This window comes from Myodes glareolus, chromosome 18 (assembly GCF_982192425.1).
Source record: "Myodes glareolus chromosome 18, mMyoGla1.1, whole genome shotgun sequence".
NCBI classification, from domain to species: Eukaryota; Metazoa; Chordata; class Mammalia; order Rodentia; family Cricetidae; genus Myodes; species Myodes glareolus.
In genome coordinates this window covers 38,847,777-38,869,387 of record NC_142043.1, presented here as the reverse complement: position 1 = coordinate 38,869,387, position 21,611 = coordinate 38,847,777, and the positions used below count along the sequence as shown (strand labels likewise).

The 21,611-nt window shown below is 45.9% G+C and overlaps 1 protein-coding gene across 10 annotated transcripts in view; it reads right to left on the bottom strand.

The window, feature by feature from the left end:
- Il1r1 (interleukin 1 receptor type 1) overlaps nucleotides 1–21,611 on the bottom strand; it is a 67,899-nt gene that overhangs the window by 13,216 nt on the left and 33,072 nt on the right. For 5 of the 10 annotated variants that reach the window (XM_048430224.3, XM_048430226.3, XM_048430225.3 and 2 more), the window contains exons 2-4: nucleotides 12,787–12,862; nucleotides 7,281–7,344; nucleotides 5–239 (exon numbers count right to left, since the gene is read on the bottom strand). In XM_048430224.3, the coding sequence (XP_048286181.3) occupies nucleotides 5–239; nucleotides 7,281–7,338 (293 nt within the window). In that variant the 5' untranslated portion in view covers nucleotides 7,339–7,344; nucleotides 12,787–12,862. The remainder of the gene's footprint in view (nucleotides 1–4; nucleotides 240–7,280; nucleotides 7,345–12,786; nucleotides 12,863–21,611) is intronic. The other 5 variants (XM_048430228.3, XM_048430231.3, XM_048430229.3 and 2 more) reach the window with 2 other exon arrangements.

The following is a 21,611-nucleotide window of genomic DNA, read 5'->3' as shown; positions in this document are numbered from 1 at the left end:
TTACCTCACTACACAATAGTAATGACCCGAGTCCTCCATCTTGGCAGGAGCAAACCAAAGCCGCTCATTTTGCTGATGAATCCTGGAGTCCTGTTCTACTGATATGGGTGTCTTGCTGTCATTTTTATACCAGATTATGGTGCCACGCTTTTCATTCGGGATAAGAGGACAATCACGAATATCAATTTCATTTACATACGAAAATAAAATGATCTCATCTGAATATTCTTTACATCCATCTTTAAAAGAGAAAAAGAAAAAAGGAAGCAATTTCCGTAAGAAAAAGTCTCAGTGTTTCTTCATGCAATATCAACCAACATTCGAACATTGGTTAGTAAAGATCCTGGCCCCTGCCAGATCTATCTACAGCTCACAGCCATGTGGTTAAGATCTGTCTTCAGGGTGGAAACCATTGATGTTCAGTTCCAGCTCTGCCACGTGGTCCCTGTGGGCTGTACCTTGGGCAAATGACTTACTCCCTCTTACTTCCTGCTTATTCATATAAAAGGAGGAATAATGGAGGAGAGACATTCACTCTGTACAGTGGAGAATTGCAAAGACTAAACATGGCCTCCCATGTGAACAGCTATCAAATGGGCAAGCATAGGAAATAACACTGTTCAACACATGACCTAACTCTACCTCCTATTTATTCAAGATGCTGAAAGAGACATAAGACATAGTTAACAAAGGCATAAAACAATTCAGGAAAAATCTTCTAGTATAAAAAGCGCATTTTCAAGTTGAAAATATTCTGGGAAAAAAAAAATAAGAAAACCTGAAGGCATAACATTAGAAAACATTCAAGATTAAGCAAGGTGGGGTGGGGGGAGGTGAGCAAGCAGGGCGCCAGATAGCTTAGGGCAGCTAGAAAACGTCTTATATGAATTGCAGCAAGAGTGGGGAACACAGAAAACATATTGGAAATACAGGCTGAAATTGCTCAAGATGTGACAAAATAAGCTTGGGTCCCAAGACACAGGGAACTCTAAGAAAAGGCAAGATGGCGGGAAAGATGGCCAGAGGTTAAGAGCACTGACTGCTCTGCCAGAGGTTCTGAGTTCAATTTCTGGCAACCACAGCGTGGCTCACAGCCATCTGTAATGGGGTCTGATGCTCTCTTCTGGCATGCAGATGTACCTGCAGTTAGAGCACTCATATACACAAAATACATAAATAAATAAACCTTTGAGACGGGTAGTGGTGGCGCCTTTAATCCCAGCAGGAAGAGGCAGGTGGGTCTCTGAGTTAAAGGCCAGCCTGTTCTCCATAGTGAGTTCAAGGACAGCCAGAGCCATCACACAGAGGAACCCTGCCTCTAAACAAACAAACAACAAAAAGAAAAGATAAAGAAAATGACATCAACCGCCTAGTAATCAGATTAACACCAGTGACAAAAAAAAATCTTATGTAGCCAGAGAGCCTTTTTAAAAAAAAAATTTTTAATTGATTTTATTGAGCTACACATTTTTCTCTTCTCCCCTCCCTTCCTCTCCCCTCCCCTTCTACCAGTTCCCATGGTCCCCATGCTCCCAATTTACTCAGGAGATCTTGTTGAGAGTTCTCTGCTTAGGACTCCACTCCATTTTTTTTAAATTGGGGAACCTGGTACCCTTAGGCCACAGCTGTGACACTCTCATCTGCCTTTGTGACAATCTGGAACAACAGCTTCCCAGGCAGCTGTTTGAGAGCAGGGGACACCTCTGTGATGTTTTCTTAGTTCAGGCTTTTTCCTTTCAGATGGATTTGCGTTGTCACCAATTAGAGTCGTTTGGATAGGATGGGTCTTGCGGTCAGGGCGTCAGGGCACCTTTCCTATTATCTCACTGAAGAGTAGGGGTCCTCTTTAACAATATGGATGCATTTTTCTCTGCTCCCTTCCTCTTTTATCCTCTCCCATGGTCCCCATGCTCCCAATTTACTTGGGAGATCTTGTCTTTTTCTATTCCCCATATAGATTAGATCCATGTATGTCTCTCTTAGGGCCCTCATTGTTGTCTAGGTTCTCTGGGATTGTGAATTGTAGGCTATCTTTTCTTTGTTTTATGTCTAAAAGTCACTTATGAGTAAGTACAAATGATATTTGTCTTTCTGGGTCTGGGCTACATCACTCAATATGATTTTTTCTAGATACATCCATTTGCCTGCAAATTTCAAGATATTACTTTTTCTGCTATATAGTACTCCATTGTGTAAATGTACCACATTTTCCTTATCCATTCTTTGGTAGAGGGGCATCTAGGTTGTTTCTAGGTTCTGGCTATGACAAACAGTGCTGCTATGAATACAGTTGAACACATGTCCTTGTGGCACGATTGAGCATCCTTTGGGTATATACCCAAAAGTGGTATTGCTGGGTCTTGAGATAGGTTGCTTCCTAATCTTCTGAGAAATTTGACATACTGTTATCCATGGCAGCTGTACCAGTTTGCACTCCCGCCAACAATGAAGGACTGTTCCCTTTACCCCACAACACAAGCTGTCATTGGTGTTTTTGATCTTGGCCATTCTTATAGGTGTAAGATGGAACCTCAGAGTTCTTTTGATTTGCATTTCTCTAATGGCTAAGGATGCTGAACATTTCCGGTCTTTCAGTCATTTGAGTCTCTGTTTAGATCTGTACCCCAAAATAACAACCCAAAAGTTTCTGTAAACCATTCATCCATAAAAGCAGGAAAGGCACTAGATTGGTTCTCTCAACCAAAGGCTTCCAACATTCAGAGCAGCATTCATTAGAAAGAGAAGGAAGGAGGGGGGAAGGAACAGAAGGAGGAGGAGGAGGAAGAAATAGAAAGTTGCTGATAAAAATGGAACAGCATGCTTTATTGCTTCATGAATTAGCTACCGTCTGCCTCCCCTCAGAGCCCTAATTCGGGGATAACCAGGACCTGTGTGTACGTAGCAGCCCTGAACACCAGCAACCTTGCTAGAGCCAAGCAGGTCTGGAGTTTCTCAAATGTCCCAGGTTACTGACCTGACTCAGAGATCCTTAGCAAGAGCCCTATCCCTGGAGTGTTGTTGAACAAACTCAGTGTCAAGTATTTAATAAGGCAGCAACTATTTAATAAAAGCTACAACATAGACTAGAACATGAGAGCCATAACCTACAGGGAGATCTGAAGGTTCTGGCATATTCCTGAGGAATGAAAATCATACATACATAATACACACAAACGTGTATGGAAATATGTGTGTGTATATATAGATAGATAGATATAGATATAGATATAGATAGATAGATAGATAGATAGATAGATAGATAGATAGATAGATAGATATAGATATAGATACAGCTGCTCAACGGGTCCAGAAAAGGTTTCAGTCTCACATCTGAATAACTCTGAGATCACATCTGGGCAGGAGGTGAAGGCTGAGGTGAGCTGTCATCAGCCTATATGCTGTCCCTCCACAAGGGGTAGAGAATACACAGGCCATGGATCATCTTGATGCGGGAGAATTGTCTGTATTCTGTCAATCATATTTTAATAAAACGCTGATTGGCCAGGCAGGCAGTATAGGCGGGAAAGCCAGACAGGAAGTACATGTGATGCAATGAGAACAGGAGAATTCTGGGAAGCAGGAAGGTCCCTCAGCCATTCCTGCGCTAACCACTGAAGAGGCAACATGTAAGCTGACAGCTGAAAAAGGTACCAAGCCATATGGCTAACATAGATGAGAATAATGGGTTAATATAAGCTATAAGAGTTAACAAGAAGCCTGAGCTAATGGGCCAATCAGTTTATAATCTTATGGAGTCTTGTGCATGATTTTCTCTTTGGGGCATGCCTTCATGTTACATCATCTAGTCATTAGCCAGTCACAGAATTTACCAGTGACTTCAGGGACACTACAGCACAGAGCTTACGAGGCTGGGTCAGAAAATTCATCAAACAAATGAACAGAGAGAACAGCAACAATTTTAAAAAATGTAAAGACCGGTAACAATGAATGTACTGGCATGATAGCTTGGCCGTGAAGAGTGCTTGCTGCCCTGTCAGAGAGCCGGAGTTCAGATCCCGGCACCAACAACACCAGGCAGCATAAATGCCCGTGACTCCAGTTCCAAGGGATCCAACACTCCTTTCTAGAGTCCATGAGCATCGGTGTGCGTGCACACCCAGGCACACATGCACACCACAAATTATGATCGCATAGGGAGACATCTGATATCCAGAATTACACATTACGCTTTCAAACATGTTCAATTATCAGCAAAATATTGGAGAAGAAATGGGCAATTAGAGTCCATTCACGGGGTGCGCAAAGCTTCCAGGGGAGAATGTTTCAGGTGAGTGGGGGGTTACGTCACTCTGCTCGACAAAGACTCCCAATATCTTTTACAATATATACAACACTACTGAAAAACTATTTCTAAAATATAAAAGAACTATATGACAGCAATGTTTTCCCAAGGAGGATATCAAGAGGAAGATTAAGAAGAGAAGGAGAAAGACAAAGAGGAGGAGAAGGAGGAGGAAGAAGAGGAGGAGGAGGAGGAGGAGAAACTATGAAGAGAACTAACTGGAGTCTGGGGTGCAAAAATCCCATAAGTAAGATGAAGATTGTTGCACTGTAAAGGACTGAAAGGCACGTGGGCGTTGCTGCAAAAGGAACTTGTAAATGGCAATAAATCACCTGAGAGTCTTTCGTGGTTCTGAGAGCAAACTGACATGTATACAATGGGAAGCCCAGGATGAAAAGAAGAGCCAGAAGAAGTACACAAAGAAATAATGTCTCCCTACAACACATTAATCTACACATCTAAGGAGCTTAATAAAATGACAAGAGTGAACTAAAAGACACACCTACCTAGTACCTCAGAGTCCAGCTATAGAAAGCAAGGGAATCTTGGTACAGTAAGAGAGAGACATCTTGTTATACACAGGAATTCTCCATTAAATGCAATTTTTCTCTGAATCCACTCGGGCCAGGAGGACACGAGATGGCATTTCAAAATGAAGGAGAAATGAAGACATTTACAGATAAACCAAGACTAGGACAATCCATCAAAAGCATGACTCTCCTATAAAGCAAATAGACCACCTCAGAGAGGGTCGTTCAGGCTGAGACAGTCCAACCTAGACAGCAACTCCTAACCACACAAAGCAGCAAGGGATGCCAGGAAAGGAAACAAATCAGGAAACAAAAATCCAGGTTTCATAGTAGTGCAAACAGGTAATTGAAGTAGTTTTTAAAGACATAAATAGTTTCTGGCGTTTAAATTCTCTTTTTATCATTTGTTTCAAAACTGCATAAAACAATGAGTCTAATTATCACTTTGCGAGAGCAGCATAATTCCTAACTATATTCTAAGTCATATGCTTATAGTGATAAATGTATCTATCACACCCCTTATCAAGGAAGCTTCTCTGCAAATCAAATGGAGACCATTAAAGGAAATCACAACAGGATGCAACGTAGAGACCAGCGGATTGTGGTGAGGGGCTCAGTTGCCAAGGACCCATCTACATCACAGTTCATGTGTCTATGGTTCAGGGAAGATCAAGGAAGAGGGGGAAGAAAGATTTTAAGAGCCAGAATACCAGAAAGTCAGCTATGAAACAGTCTCTCCTGGAAATGGCTGCATACACAAGACTGGAACAATAGTAACATCAGTGGGCATATTAACCTGGAAGGGGAAATTTTCATGGGGTTCTATCCCTAGACAAAGAACTACAGCAACCAATGACTGCTGGAAGTGGGGGGACTTTGCTTCACCTAAAGCTGAACCCCACTATTAGTTATCCAATACAAAGTGCTCATCCCTGAAACAATATATGCACAAACTTTTAAACTGCAAAATTCAATTAACTCACAGAGGGCATCTCACTCAGCACACCTGCACTGGACATGTTCCTATTATATTTTCTTACCCCGAGACGCACTCTCTACTCAGCTCCAAATTTCTGGTCAGACTTGTACTAGTTCTCTGACCACTGAAAGCTTGACAGTCGGTCGCCCTGGAGGAAGCCAGGCCTCAGTTGTTGATACAATCTTTCTTTACCACACTCAGTGACCTCATTCTGTCTCTCAGCTCTCACACAAGCTGCTTTTAACCTCTTGGCCTTTGCACATGCTGCCAAGGACATTTCTCCCCTTAGCCTGGAATCTACATTGGTGCAGGACAATTGTCTATATTCTGTCAATTATGTTTTAAATAAACACTGATTGGCCAGTAGCCAGGCAGGACGTATAGACGGGACAACCAGACAGGAAGTAGAGGCAAGTCAATGAGAACAGGAGAATTCTGGGAAGGAGGAAGCCCATTCCTCTGCAGTCCTGTTCAGACACTGAAGAAGCAAGATGTGACTATGGCGCTTAAAAAGGTACTGAGCCATATGGCTAACACAGATAAGAACAATGGGCTAATATAAGTTATAAGAGTTAATAAGAAGCCTGAGCCAATGGACCAATCAGTTTATCATTAATATAGACCTCTGTGTGATTTCCTTGTGGCTAAATGGCCGTGGGACCTCGTGGGAGGACAGAAACCAGGCAGACATAAACCCAGAAACACGACATAACTGCTTTTTTCTCTACTTCAGAATGTACTCACAATCAACCTTCCAATGGAAATATTTTTGTGGCCAGATCCAGTATGGAAAACTGAACCTTTTATTTAGTCCTGCACACACACACACACACACACACACACACACACACACACCGTCAATAATCCTTGTTTTCCTAGTGTTTCTGCCTAACTTATCTACAACACTGCATGACGTATGCGATGTGTCCTGTCTCCCCTAGAAGGAAGGTCACCTGTAAACAGCTGCTTCCATACAGATTATTCCCTGAGGCGATCTCAGCACTTTCCAGCTGATGCATTGTAAAGGCTCAATGAATTTGTGGCAGGAAATGAAGAAGGAAAGGAGACCATGAAGAAACTGGAAGGGAATACAAATGGAGTAGCCATGGGTCCATGATTGGTGTTCGACACCTACTCCAAGGCAAGCAGCCCTTACACAGTCCCATGAGCACTGGGGTCACGAGAGGCCTGGGCTAGACCCAGAGTCCCAGACAGGAGCTCTTATTGCAGAGCTAGAGACACGATCCCGGGTTCTAAATCTCACTGGCCTCAGTTTCCCAAAATACTAGGCATAGAATGAGAAACGACAGTACAGAAAGGGGCTTTCAGACGGATAGTTCTGGTGCCAGGAGAATCCTAGGTGTAACTGAAAATGGGAAAGAAAATGTCTCTGATAGACAAACACGGCCGTGCGTTCTCCCTCGTCCCTGCCTGGAGATGACGAGCGTAGAGGAAGCAGCAGACTCACCGGTCTCCAGCGACAGCAGAGGGGCGATGAAACAAAGGAGCCCAAGTAGCACTTTCATATTCTCCTGGGGAAACAGAAGAAGGGAAGGAAGGCAGGGTGTTAGTAACCCGGAAAAGCTCTCGGTTTCCTGACCCCCACCTGCCCTCACCCGTTACCCCCAGGTCCCATGGAAGAGCCTTCCTCACCATTCCAAGTTATGCTAGACTTCTAATTAGAAAGTCAGGGTGAGTGTGTGTGTGTGTGTGTGTGTGTGTGTGTGTGTGTGTGTGTGTGTGTGTGTGACAGAATTGGGGACAAATTCAGCTTGAAAGCGTTTCCAGCATCTTGCCCCAAACACATTTCTAAAATACATTCTCGTCTTCTATTCCACTTGAGTCCCCTCAGAATACATCTCACAATCAACATAGACTACGGCCAGATCTCTACACCCATGGGAGCTACGCCTACAGATCCAACCAACTGCCATGTTACATAACTTGAAAGGCTGTGCTTCTGCGCTGAAGGCGCACGGCTTTTAGGAGGCTGTCGGGCCCTAGAGCACAGGAGAACAACTGTGGACATGATACTGACCTCTCGTGAGATATGGTAACTACCCCAGAGATGATAGAAGTGCAGGGGTGGATGTAGATGGGGTTTGAGCATCTACATCTTCAGTGTCCACAGCTGTTGTGGAACCAGTCTCCCGTGGGGATAGAGGATAGAGGTAAGTGGACTCCCTAAACCCAAAGTAGCTGCCTCTGGTTGTCTCCATCCAGAAGATATTTCCCACACTCAAGACATGCCTTCACTGAAAAACCCCATATTCAATTACCTGTATAACATAATACCTAGGGTTGTATCCAAAAATGACTAAAATAAATCATATTACCATATTAGAGCTGCGTTTATTCTTGTGGTTTGGGTGGATTTCCCCTTCGCTGGGGATTTTTATACTTTCCAGAAGGTCTATGATGAACGTGTATGAATCTTTTCACAGAGACAAAAGCACCACTGTTTCTGTAAGTGGCTCCGAAGGCCTCACCGGCAGGACCATCGAGAGCGGTTAGCATTGGGGATAGCATCCATATTAAACTGAGGGCCTGAGGACTTACTCCCCTTTTAAAATTCTTATCGTTATGTATTGACTTTATGAAGTGTTGAGTTTCAAGATATTGTCATCAAGTGTATGATGTACGTTGATCCTTGCAGCCTTTATTATGCTCACCTGTCTCCTCCCCATGCCATCTACCCCTCAAACCCCACTTTCTCCTGTCATGTCATATATGGGTTTTTGCTAAATTTTACATATCAAATAAAACACATTTGCCTGTCTTTCTGATAGTACGACCTTCTCCTGTTCCATCCATCTTTCTGCAAATTATGTAACTTGGCTTTTTCTCATAACTGAATGATGCCCCATTGTGTATATGTAGCACATGTATGTTACCCATGTTGATAGACACCTAGGCTGATTTCATACCTTGGCTATTTTAAATGTGTGGCCCTTTGTCTGTCTGGATGGCAGGAAGTGTAACCAGAGCAAGTATTTGCTTGGCCTACTTCAGGACATGCCCAGCACCTCATACATAAAACTAAGTCCCACCCCCAAAAAAATAAAATTAATAAAAAAAAAAAAAGAAAAACGCCAGACTCACAGTTTTGCCTGCTACCTCTCAAGTCCCAAAGGAAGTAAACGCGCACAATAATCTCCTTTCTCTACTTATTTTATTCTCCTTATCAGGTGCCCCATGATGAGATTCAGTGAAGCTCCAGCCTCGTGTCTCCATTGAGCTTTTATATGAGTTCACTCAGGGGCCCCTGAGAACCCCAATCCCAATAATACAGTAAGTGTTCATGCCCCACCATGTTCCCTCCGCTGGAACTCCCCACCTAGCTGACAGCCATACAGGGATCCGAACCTTCTGGGCATGCCCTAAAAAGGGACCTGAAGTCTGTGATCCTGAAGCAGCTGCCCCCAGGACACCCGCTCCCCAAGACGTGACAGTCGGTGTTCTTCATCACAACACCCCAGTTTATCCATAACTCCTGTTATACTCAGGCCCCTGCCTGGTTTCATTACAACACCAGGCTCCTTATTTGTCTCTCTGCCTGTGGATTTATATTTTTGAATCCAATCCACTGCTCAAAAATTCCCCTAGGCTCCCAGTGCATGGAGAAGAATCCCAAGCATAGGGCTACTTTGTTCCTGACTCTTTTAGCTCTACCAAACGTCCCTCCCTCCCCCAGATCACCCCACAGCAGCCTTCCCCATGTGCTCCAGCCTCTTAGCCTACTTAACTGCTTCCTCTACCCTTTAACTCGCTCACTCCTACTCCATCAGATCTCAGCACCCTAGGGTGAGGGGTCTCCCAGAGCTCCAGCTTGGCTTCTTTGGACCCTCCAAGCAACCTGCATGCCTACTGTGCCCTGAATATAATCTTCTATTTAACCTAGGATGGGAAGCTTCCTGAAGGCAGGAACACGGCTCATCTCTGTCTCCAAAGCATAGAACACTGTAATTTGAAACCCAGAAGTCCTTAATAAAGTCTCAAGGAATGAATGAAGAAAGAATGAGCAAAATAAACAACTGATTCCTCAATGCAACACTGAGCAATATCTAGAGCAGACTATAAAACTCTTGGCTGGGAAAACAAAACAAAACAAAAAGCCTGCCCTTAAATTTTTGAGACTCTAAAGGTCTATATTCTTACCTGTGGCTGTAAGTATAAGGGTGAAACACAAAGTCCTTTAACTAAGATGACACTCCTGGAGACTAGCCATCTGAAGGACTTAAAAGATTAACTGGAAAATGTTCTACGTGAGGAATTGCACTAGAAAGCATACAAATGTTATGACACACTTGTTAAACAAAGACTGATGGAGGGGCAGGTTTTATCTGAACCCAGGAGACACACCCATTCAGTTCTTGGGGCTGTAACCCCGGCATCAGGATGTTGATTCTTGGGCCCGGCTTAAGCGTTGAGATCTACGCTAGAGCAGTAAGACAACATTCCTGACGTATCCTGTAACTCTGATCCTTCACCATGAAAACCGGGCATCTGCCACAATGTAGGTTAACAGTGCTATTGCTGTATCTTCTCTAGGTTCAGATGATGACATAAGACAGGAGGCCTTGAAGCTTGTGGCCCGGCTTCTTCCCTCCTTCTGGGAGCATATGGAAGTGTGTGTCAAGTCTTAGAAAAGAAAGGGTTGACCTGCTCCCCGGTACCGAGTTCTGGCTATAGACTCAGTCATCTTAGGATCAACAAGCATATTTCTAAATAAATCACATGGACGCTGCTGGTTGCCAGTTCACTCAACTCAGGTACAAGTTCGGGCTTGTTTGATTATTAGGCAGAAGAAGAAAAATATGCCAGGCCTCCTTTTTATAGTGTGTGGCTCGCAAGTTGGAATTCTAGGTTAGCTGCAGATGAACGATCCTTAACTATTTCAAGTCCAGAGCCAATGACCAAAGACCAGTTTCTTCTCAAAACAAAGACCAGTGATTTATTTACTAAGTGGCAGAAGGACAGGGGGACAAGTTTTCCATCTGCCCCTACCCTGCTCTAGGAAAAAACAAAAACCGAAGCCAGATGTAGGAAAACCCTTTGCCCCCAGCAGCAGCTTGTCTGAGTCCTTGTCTGAGTCCTTATCTCTCAGCAGGACCTACGGATGGAGGTTCCACACCAAACTGGCTTGGGTACCAACAGAGGGAGGACTACAAACCAGCACCTGAGATGGTACCAACTGTGCTCCCAAGAAAAACCAACAAAAGCTGGGTGTGCTGTTCCCTACTTATAATCCCACCACCAGGCAAGCTAAGCAGGGGAGTCATGAGTCTGAGGTCAAGCTGAATGACACAGAGCAACTGTCCCTCTAAAACAAACAGGCAAAGCAAAACACCAAACAAGCAAACACCGTCCCAAATCAGCACTGACCCCTGATGTCCACCAACAACGACGTAAGCCCCAGGGCAGAGATGACCTAGACTAGACACACTTCCGGGCCAGCAGTTGAAAGACTGTCCAAGCCAAGCTTCCCCACAGAGGTGGCACGCTGGATAAGCTCAGCTTCTGGGCTCAGTGCCACATGTGACCATCAGAGCTGATAATGGTATCTGTTACTGAGGGCCTTGAGGAGGAAGAAATGAGTTGCTACATGGAAACCATGGGTAGCCAAGGTCCCCTCTGTCATTCTCACGAGCACCCACACTGCGATGACAAGTTCTGATAGATCTTCAGTGTCCACTGACATCAGCAATTGCCCTGCTGAACAATTGTTTACGGAAGCCCACGTCCACACTTCATTCTGGACATAGAAACGGGAATAACGGCCCACAGATGGGCTGGTGGAGTTGGGAGGCTACAGGGGAAGTGAGTGCATCCCTCTTCGTCCCACCAGATCATGTGTGTACCTGCAGGGTGAGACCCGCCCCCGACACAAGGCTGAGGGAGGATGGGGCCCCAACTTGCCTATAGGCGAGAAGGAGGATATTAAGAAATGTCTCTATTCTGGAACATACTCCGAAGACAGGTGCCAAGAAATGCATCAGGAAAGGTGGGGCCGCCGGTGGCTACAACAAGGGGCACACTGAGGGGCTAGCCTTTCATTTGCAGATGGTGGAAATGCTCACAAAGGGGTGGGGGATGACAAGATTTTAATTTTTCTACAGATGCTTTAACCACGGTGTGTGAAATAAGTTGGAGACAAGAGGAACAATATGGAGAACAGACTTCTTGGAGGCCCAGATGAGCAGCAGGGGGAGTGGGCAGGGAAGAAGGGCTGAGAGTAGCTGGTGGCCAGATTCCCTGGGGAAGGGGGCCAGGAGGATGACATCACAGGTAGGTGGGAGGGGTTGGGACAAGGACAGCTCTGACATGACTAGAATAGGCTTCATGCACCGACCAGCCCTGGGCCCCTGGGAGGGAGGCCAAAAGTGTTCTTTCCAACCGAGATTTGGGATTTGAGGCTGGGATGAAAGAGGCCGTGAATGTTCTGAGAGGGCACTGCTCCCCCACCACCCACCTGCCCTGGCAACTCACTTCAGTGGGGTGGCTGAGGAAGAAAATCAGCAATGACAACATGGCTGGAGGGCAGCAGGACCTAGGGCCACAGACTCCCTCAAAAACCTGACGGCACCTCCCTCTAGGTCTCCCTTCTCCCCTCCCCAGTCTCTGGCATCCACTGCCTGTTCTTTTCTTCTCTGCTACCAAACTGTTTGAACTTCCTTCCACACACGTGTGAGATCCCATGGTCCTCGTCTTATTCCGCCAAACACCATGTCCTCCAGTACCATCCTTATTAGCTCCCTGTGTTCAAATGCTGTACAGCCATAGAAAAAAAAACAAAAAATAAAAATAAAAACTAATCTGATAAAGACACACACTGTCCCCCAAGAAAAATGTGCCAGCAAACATTTTTCTGCATACAGGGGGAGCTGTCCCAAGGCTGCCTACAGCGGAGGAAAGAAGGCTTCCATTGCTTAGGAGAAAAGACAAACAGATCTTGAGGTGACCCAGCCTGTTACCTTGAAGAAGGCTGCTTCCTATATGAGTGGTCCTGATTCTCAGGAGGAAGTGAGCATCTTTAAGGGCCGTGTCTACCTAGAGAAGAGGAACATAGGGATATTGAATAGACAGGTAGGTGGAAAGAGCCCCAGAGCCACCCACAAACCAAGACAAGTCTAAAGGTATTACATCCTAATGAAAAAGTCAAAGAGTCTGTGTCCAGAGGCCCTCTAGGACAGAATGCTTTTAGGAAAACAAGTCGAAGGAGCCAGGAATACAGAGCTAGACACACAAAGGGTTAAATGTATGCACCGTGCATTCTACCAGTCAGAGGGACTCAGAAATTGATAAAAGTCCCTCAGTACTGATGGAAAACAGGGCTAAAAGACTTGCCACATGCCTGGAGGAAAGAAAAAATAAACATGGAGAAGTCCCTTTTAAGAGCAGGCACAATAGCTTTAAAAAATATATATGTATTTTTCCCTTAAACCAATCACATTCATATGCCTACCCACCATATTACAGAATTTAAAATAATTCCCCCAAAGCCTTTCTAGTATCTCACTGCTCATTATTCAATTCTGCAGTTTCCTCTAGTATTTTGGAGTCCTTTTTTTTTTCACCTCTGAGTCATTTCCTTATGCCTATAAAAAGCTAGTGGAACCTTTTAAAGTCCGCCACTGGCACAGATCGACCAGATTGGTGCTGAACATTTGCATAGACTAAATACACGCAATCCCAAATTATTAGTCACGCCTTGGGAGATGATAGAACATGGCGCCACGTTCAGCTGTCAGAGGCACAGTGGCACCTTATCGTGGGTCCTATTCCAGCACGAAATCAAAGAGCACACTCAAGGTCTTCCTGTTCCAGCCAGAGGCCTCTGCGCCCTAATCCCCGGGAGCATTAAAAATGACTATAGCTGATGGGAACCACCAAGAAAGTATCACCGGGAGGCTCGTCAAAGCGGAAGAAGGGGGCAGGGAAAGACTGACAATTGGGTAAACCTAGGGACCTTCTGTAAAGATGCTTAACTATTCACTCCGACCTGTTCCACTCTTCACCTTCCTCTGTATGCCTGTGCCTTCTACACACACACACACACACACACACACACACACACACACACACACACTCCCCACTTCTTCCTCATGACTGAAACGCCACCACCACAATCCAGATAGCACTGCTGCTGGGAGACACTGCCCAAGCCGATGGCTCTCCTTATTTCTCCAGACAAAGAACCCTTCCATCTCTAGCTCATGTCACCCCGTCTATCTTGACACCAAGGATGATGTCAGCCTGTTCTTCCTTCGCAGCTGCTATCTTGGCGCAGGCCCTAAGGACGTGTACCATTCCCCCTCCACCCCCTACCCCCCCCAGGCCCTCACCCCCCCACCCCCGCTTCTCTTCAGTTTTCCTCAGCAGCAGCCAAAGGACTTAAACAGCTTTGAATTGCTTCTGATCAGAAACTGACCTTGAACCCTCAAAGATACCCCCTCTTCTCCACAGTCAGGGACCAGTCACACAGCCTCCCCATGGCGCAACACACAGGGACCTCGGAAAGCTGAAGCACCCCAGCTAGCGCCCCAGCGATGAGACTTCTCTACTCGAGATGGGAGAAAGCAGGACGGGACAGACCATCCAGGCCCCCCCCCCCGTATTCCTGTGAGGAGGGCCCCATCCTTCACAGCTTCCTTATGCCAGGTGTATGGTAGCTTTTAGCATAAGAGAGGACGGAGGAAGGAACGCCCCCCCCCACCCGACCATCTTTGACGTCTCCATCACGAGGCTGTGACAGAACCAGTTCATCTCTTACTCGGTCTCCTCCAAAAGCACCCACTTGTCTTTGCCCTGTATCTGCCCTGCTAGGAGGCATCACGAGGCCCCCAGCAGACACTGCCACCTGGCCCTTTAACCTACATAAACTATTGTTTACAGATGATCCCGGGTCCAGTATTCTGTGACAGCAACAGATGCGGCCTTGAAACACAGTGCCAGACTCAGACTCTGAAGCAGAAATGTGAACTAAATTATGAAAAATAGAAAGTAAGCACAAGACTCAGTCTGACAAATACCGATTCCCAGCAAAAGCCCCTTTCCAAGAAGGCGAGCGGCCAGGACAAGAGAGATGAAGGACAAATGAGCTAGCAGCACGTGGGAGTGTGCCGTTCCTCATCCCAGGGGTCAGAAGGGAAAGGGACTTTCTCTCATTCTACAAGATCTCATTTGTCCGAAGCAGGCACAAGAAAAGTGACAGCTCTGGGCCCCGGTCTGTTCCTCAAGGCAAGTGCAGGCCCGAAGAGGGCATTTTTCCTGTAAGTGGCCATACTGAATCTATTAGATACTTTCTTATGAATGAGAAATTTCCCACGAACTTGAATTCTCCTCCTCTTCCTAAGGAATTCCCCCACCCTGTGAATTTCACCTTCCAGGACAGAAGTTAGCTAGGCACAGGCTCCGACAGATGTATTGAGGCCACACATTGTGTGGGTCCACCGCAGAGGAAACTCCTAACTGTTGCCAGAGGAAGCATGTCCTGGGACTCAGTGTGCAAAAACAGGCTGTACTGGCCCTGTAGTGGGATCTTCCTGGAGCAGGCCTATCAGTGGTTCTTACTGTATCTAGTTACTCCCAAACCCTCTTTCCAGCCGGCTCTTTCCACATTATGAGGGGCTCTGAACATATGCACAGTTTGACCCCCTAGTCTATACATGTGGGTACATTCCTTCTATCCAACCCTGCCCGGGCCCCCAAGGCAGGCATATTGACAGTGGAGTCCCCCAAGACCATTCAGGACAGCCTACGGCAGCCACGGAATTGGAGTCCAGACAGTTGGAAAAAGAATTCCAGGGTTCTTGAGAACCTGAAGCATGATTGAGGGGCAAGTGCTGATGGTCAGGTCTCTGGGGGGGGTCTATCCTTTTGACCTTTTAGACTCTTCACTATGACAAGGGACATGGCTGGTGAGTTGCAGAGCAGATCTGTACAAATCACTGGGCTTTGGGGAATTCTAGAGGAAATTCTAAGAAAGTCAAACCTCAATAGAAACCCAGGAGCATGAGTAGAAAGCAAGAATAAGTTCTTGCTTCTTCTAGGGACCTGACGGAGCCAACCTCCAACTCTGATATCTATGAAGGAAATCTTAGCCATTTTAGTTTCTCTCTGTGTTGTTTGTATGTTTTTCTGTTTTGTTTGTTTGTTTGACTACTGGGACAAGATGCCTGACCCCAAGCCACTTAAAATGAACAGAAGATTATTTGGCTCATAGTTCTGGAGTCTGGGAGCATGGAGCCAGAATTTGTGCTACGTCACCCTTGGCAGAAGGCAGAAAGCAGAACAGGGAAGGGCAAGAAAGGGCGAGAATGAGCAAGCAAGGGAGGGCTACACTCACTTTTATGACAACCCCACTCCCGCCATAATGAACTCACTTCCCCGGAACTGGCACCAACCCATTCATGAGCACGGGGACTTCGAGAACTAATTGTTTCCTAATGAGTCTTGCCTCACACGGTTGCACTCTCACCTGTGAGCTTCGAAGGCCACACTCAAAGCACAGCACACACACACATTCCACATTTCTGCCTTTCTCCCTACACGCCTACCATTCCAAGCAATGCCTCATAGAGCGATGGCATTTGTAACACATCTGTGATCTCTTGCACCTGACATGTGACTATATCTGTAGGTTTAATATACAGAGACATACTTAGACAACTCAGCTCCCCTTTAACTTGGTCATAATTGAGAATAAGCGAGAATTTAAGCATGCTTCCCAGTTTATGAAGTGTCAGTGCCTCCGTGTCTACTAAAAGGACAGTGAATAGTGGTTTTGGTATTGAACGAAGTCCACATGGATGACATCCCCCTGATGCCACTCTATTGTAAGTATTCAACCAGATTCTCAATAGCTGCCAACCTCCAGGCATAAAAGGTCAGTGTGGTAAAGAAAAGCAAAAGAAATGCACAAAGTCACAAACTCCACAACTATAGGAACTCCAATTCTGTACTCACAGGAGCCCTTGATTCTGAAACCAGAATGGGCACATTTCCAAGAAGCTCTACAGCCATGCAAAGGACCCGAGTTTATCCTATTGGGGTCATTGTTTTACCCAAGGAGATGTACGTTGGGGGTGTGCGTCAGGTTTATACTGAAGTAAAGGTGGGTGTGCACTGAGTGGAAAAGAAAGAGGCCTCCAAGATCTCCCAAGTTAAAATCAGGAGGCATCAGAAAAACATCCCATAAGGTAAGACACTCATAGGGCCGGTTGGGCATTTGCTTTTGACTTTCTCAGTTCAGTCTTTGTGTTGAAAGTCTAAGCGGTGCTATCTTAAGTAAATATTCCCTTATCATTTCGTACTTTCCCACTTGTGAGAAACGGAAACATCGAGGCCCACAGGCTCAAACCCTCGGGACAAGATAGAGTATCTCACACTAACTTCTCAAAAGTCCAGCTATGTAGGTGTGCCCGGACTCAGGCTGAGAAAGGAGAGGGTGGGGGTGATCTCAGAGGCACCTGGGGACCTCCGTGGTGTGCTCTAGCCGGTTTCCTTTCTTCAGAGATTAGTAACGTGGAGTCACAGACAGACACTCTAACCGTGGGGACCACTGGAACCACTGGAGAAATTAATTTTACAACACTACAAGCAAGCAAAGCCACTAGCAACACAAGAAGCGGCCAAAGAGATCCACTTCCTGGAAGCCCCAAAGAACATCAAGATCTGCAGTTTTCAATCACAGTAAATGGTTTTGGCTTCTTTGCCCACACAAAGAGGGGGAGGGAATATCTTTCTAATCACCGAAGACCTATCTTTCTAATCACAGAGATTATGAATGCGTAGAGATGAAGATAAGGTAAAAATGGCCAAACAGGTTTCACGTGCTGGGATGAAACCTGTCAATGCTCGGCTGTGCAAGGCTCAAAGCCACCAGATGGCCTATTTCAACTAAGGCACATGGGGTTAAGGACAAAAGGGGAAAGTGAGGCAGAGACGTGGATACGGTCACAGGAAAAAACACTCAAGACTAGGCCAGTGGGGGTGAGAGTAACTCTGACTCTTAGTTGAGGATCTACAGGCAGCCCAAAGGTGCAGCATTCTCCCTCAGAACTGTCATTGTTTTCTCTTATATACTGCTGTGCTGAGCTAATACAGATGCCTTAGGTGCTCAGTTCCACAGGCTGGAACAATGACAGATACTAGGAACACATCATTTATTTCCCACTTTCATCAACCCCCAAAGTCCTTTGTGCTCCCCAGCCATCACCCCCACGTACATGACACCCATGATTCTGATGTCCATTGCCACCTTGGCACGTGATCCTGACAGTTGATGCCCAATGCATCCTAGATGGTCAGCTTCTGTACTACCGACTCCTACAGTTTCTCTGCTGGTACACGGGCCATGCCAGGCTCCACAACCTCACAGGTGCTTTAGTCACGACGCCACGACCCAGTCAGACAGAGAAGGCAGTGGTTCTCAGCACAGCGGGACCCCTGGGAGAGCATCTCATAAGCTCTACTGAAGGAAACACAGGGAGCCAGTGAAGTCCTTGGTGAGTGGGTGATCCACTGGCACAGCTATGCCAAGGATCCCGATGTCTGAGGTCCGCGGCAAAGCAAAACCTTCCCTCCTGGGCCCACGAATGAATGTTGACAGTGTATGCGGAAAACGTCCATCATAGTTTTCTTCTCTCTAGGTGTTTACAGCCTGAAGGCTGCTCCCCTTCCGATACTGATCCTACCAAGATCAATGGAACCTACTTCCTTGCTCAGTTATAGATAATAACCCCACTTCCTTGTCTATCCATATACAATAAACTCTGCCTCCATGTCTAGCTGTATACAATAACTCTACCCCTTGGTTCAACTATGCATACATACATACATACATACATATATATATGTATATATATATATATATATATATATATATAAACACTCTGCACTTCCAAGGCAATGGGGCTTCTTCATTATCAGAGAGCTCAGTGCACCCAATCCCAATTTTTCTCTGTGTCTATGTCTGTCCTTTCTCCATCACCTCATCCGGTAAGGTCAAGTCCCTGGAGACACACAGGATGTGGCAGGGGACACTTTGGATGACTATCAAATACTAGAATCTGGAACAGTGCAAGGCGACAGTTCATGAAGACTTGACCCTGGTCCTTCATGACCACCAGGTGCCCCCCAGATACAGCAACAGACAATGTACTTGGTGTTTTCGGCTTAACCCTGACTCTATCCCACATTTATAGAAAAGGCGGAGTTGGCACCATTTCCACGCATACTGAAAGGCTTGGGGCTGTTAATAACTGCTGTAACAACTGAGAGGAGTCGCCTCTGACTACACCGAGGCCTTGACGAAGAGTTGAGAACCCGCTAAAAGGGCTCATGGGGCCACCAGCTCACCTGTTCCTCTAGGGACTTGAGTTTGCCCGCACGCTGTTCTGTGGTCAACTTATACAAAGTGCTGCATACTTTTTACCCCAATGTTGTGGGATATTATTTTAAGATGTGTTACTTTTGTTTATGCTGTGCAATAGTTGCTTAATGATGCAAAGATGTGCTGCATTCTTTTATGTTGCATTTGCTTAACATAAACTTAACATAACAACATAAGCTTTGCAAAGCTGTGTTACTTTGCCTGTCTAAAATACCTGATCGGTCTAATAAAGAGCGGAAGGGCCAATAGTGAGCCAGGAGAAAGGATAGGCAGGGCTGGCAGGCAGAGAGAATAAGTAGGAGGAGTCTGAGAGAGGAGATCCAGGAGCGGCAGGAGGAGGAGGACTCCAGGGGCCAGCCACCCAGCTGCACAGCAAGCTGGGGAGTAAGAAGCAAAGAAAGGTATATAGGATCAAGATAAAAGCCCAGAGGCAAAAGGTAGACAGAATAATTTAAGTTAAGAAAAGCTGGCTAGAAGTAAGATAAGCTAAGGCCAGGCATTTATAAGTGATACTAAATCTCCATGTGTACTTATTTAGGAACCAGGTGGCAGGCCCCCAAAGAGCCAAAAGAAGAAAAACTACCAACTACACCCCAAGCAACGGCATACTGAAATGCAGAAGTTTGTTACAAACTGCTTTTATTTCTTTTTTTCTATTTAGACATTCTAGTACGGTTTTGAAAACGGTTGTCAGCTAAATTTTATTACCTCGTCTTGCATTGCAAACAGACATTTTAAAAATAATTAGGCACAGAAGTGCTGGGTAACTGATGAGGTCAGAAGCCCTGACTGAAGGTGACAGAAGGACACTTCTCACTTCTCTCCCGCTAGGAGTCACGGCTGTACTTTCAGGTGACCATGAGGAGGCCAGATGAGCAGAGCTGGGCTCTCTAGATCCTTCCTGTCAGCTCAGCGCCAAGCTGCACTGGGGTTGCCAACCCACACGTGTGAAATGGGTAACTTCGAGAGGCTTTAACCTTGCCTTCCTACCCTTTAGTGAGAACCAGAAGAACGTTTCAACCCAACTTTACACCAAGAATCCTTTAGTTCCCCGCAAATATTACACATTTATCTTGAAGACACTAAGAGCTGAGGCTTCCCAGGTCATTTTAAACATTTCTAGCCATCGTGGGCTTCAGGTCTGATGCCCTCTCATTCTCTTTTAATTAATGATATCTTATAAACCCTTTCCCAAACAGATGAGATAGAAAAAAATGTCTCAATGGACACACACAAGGAGGAGACAGCATAGAATCCAAAGGTAGTGAGTGACCAGGAACTTGGAAGATCCTCAGGGGCTTTCAGCACTTGGTGACAACTCTCTCTGGCAGGGCCCCTCTGCCCACTCTCATGTACTAGGTATGGCTAGGAATCTGGCACTTCCGGTGGCCCCAGCAGGCAAGCAGAGGCAAGCGAAGTTGCTAACGCTGCAGGTCCTTCTGCTCCAGCACTAACCACTTCACAACCACACGGAGAGGCGAACCTTAACCAAAGGCCGGCTTTTAAAGACACGTGGGTAGCATTGTGGGGCAGGTCATGGCCCATGAGTCAGGGCTCCCGACAACTTCTCTCCTTTGAAGTGGCAGGTTCACTACAGATCCACCATACAGAGCAAGACACTGACGGCCCTGTGCTCTTCCCTCTGCCAGACCCTAGGCCATGGCTATCTCACTGCAATAGTCCGGCTTTGCCCAGCTCCTTAACAAGATGTTCCCTCTACAGAATCTCCATGCAGGTGAACAGACACTCCCTGATGGCACCTCCCATCGGTAGGTTTTGCCATCTACCCTGGTTCTCTTGCATAGCTGGCCCCCGAGTATATCTTAGCATCCTTGCTATTCCTTGGAGGATCACTGGGCTGTATGTACAACCATTGTCTCTGTATCCTCTCTGTCGGTGATGCTCACTGTCCTATAGGCTACCCAGGCCCACACTCTTTGCAAAGTGGTGAATTTCAAACTACTGTCTTAGAAGGGGAAAAAAGGGGCCTTCCAGTATTTTCTAACTTGCCAAGAGAGCCCATGTATGTGAGGAGACAGTGGTGGTTATTTATCTTATTTACTTCATCTTCCCTGGTACTTTCCCCGGTGCCTGGCACATTAGTAGCCTCCAATAATTATTTGTTTGATAAATGAATAAAAGTAATATTAAGCAGTGTCTCATCCAGGACAGAGGATTTGCCAGAAGATGTGACGAGCCTCGGGAGCACCAAGAGAACTTTCATGCCTCATTACCACAGGGGTTCAGCAAGGCCTTTGAGAAATGGGAAGGCTGCTCCTTCCTTGCCAAGGCTGTGGAAGAATTCAGAGCAAATGTCCTTTATTGAACTGCATGTTGGCCACCCAACGGTGAGCCTACAAGCAAGTACTTATGTGCACCAGAACGGTAGACTAAAAATAAGCC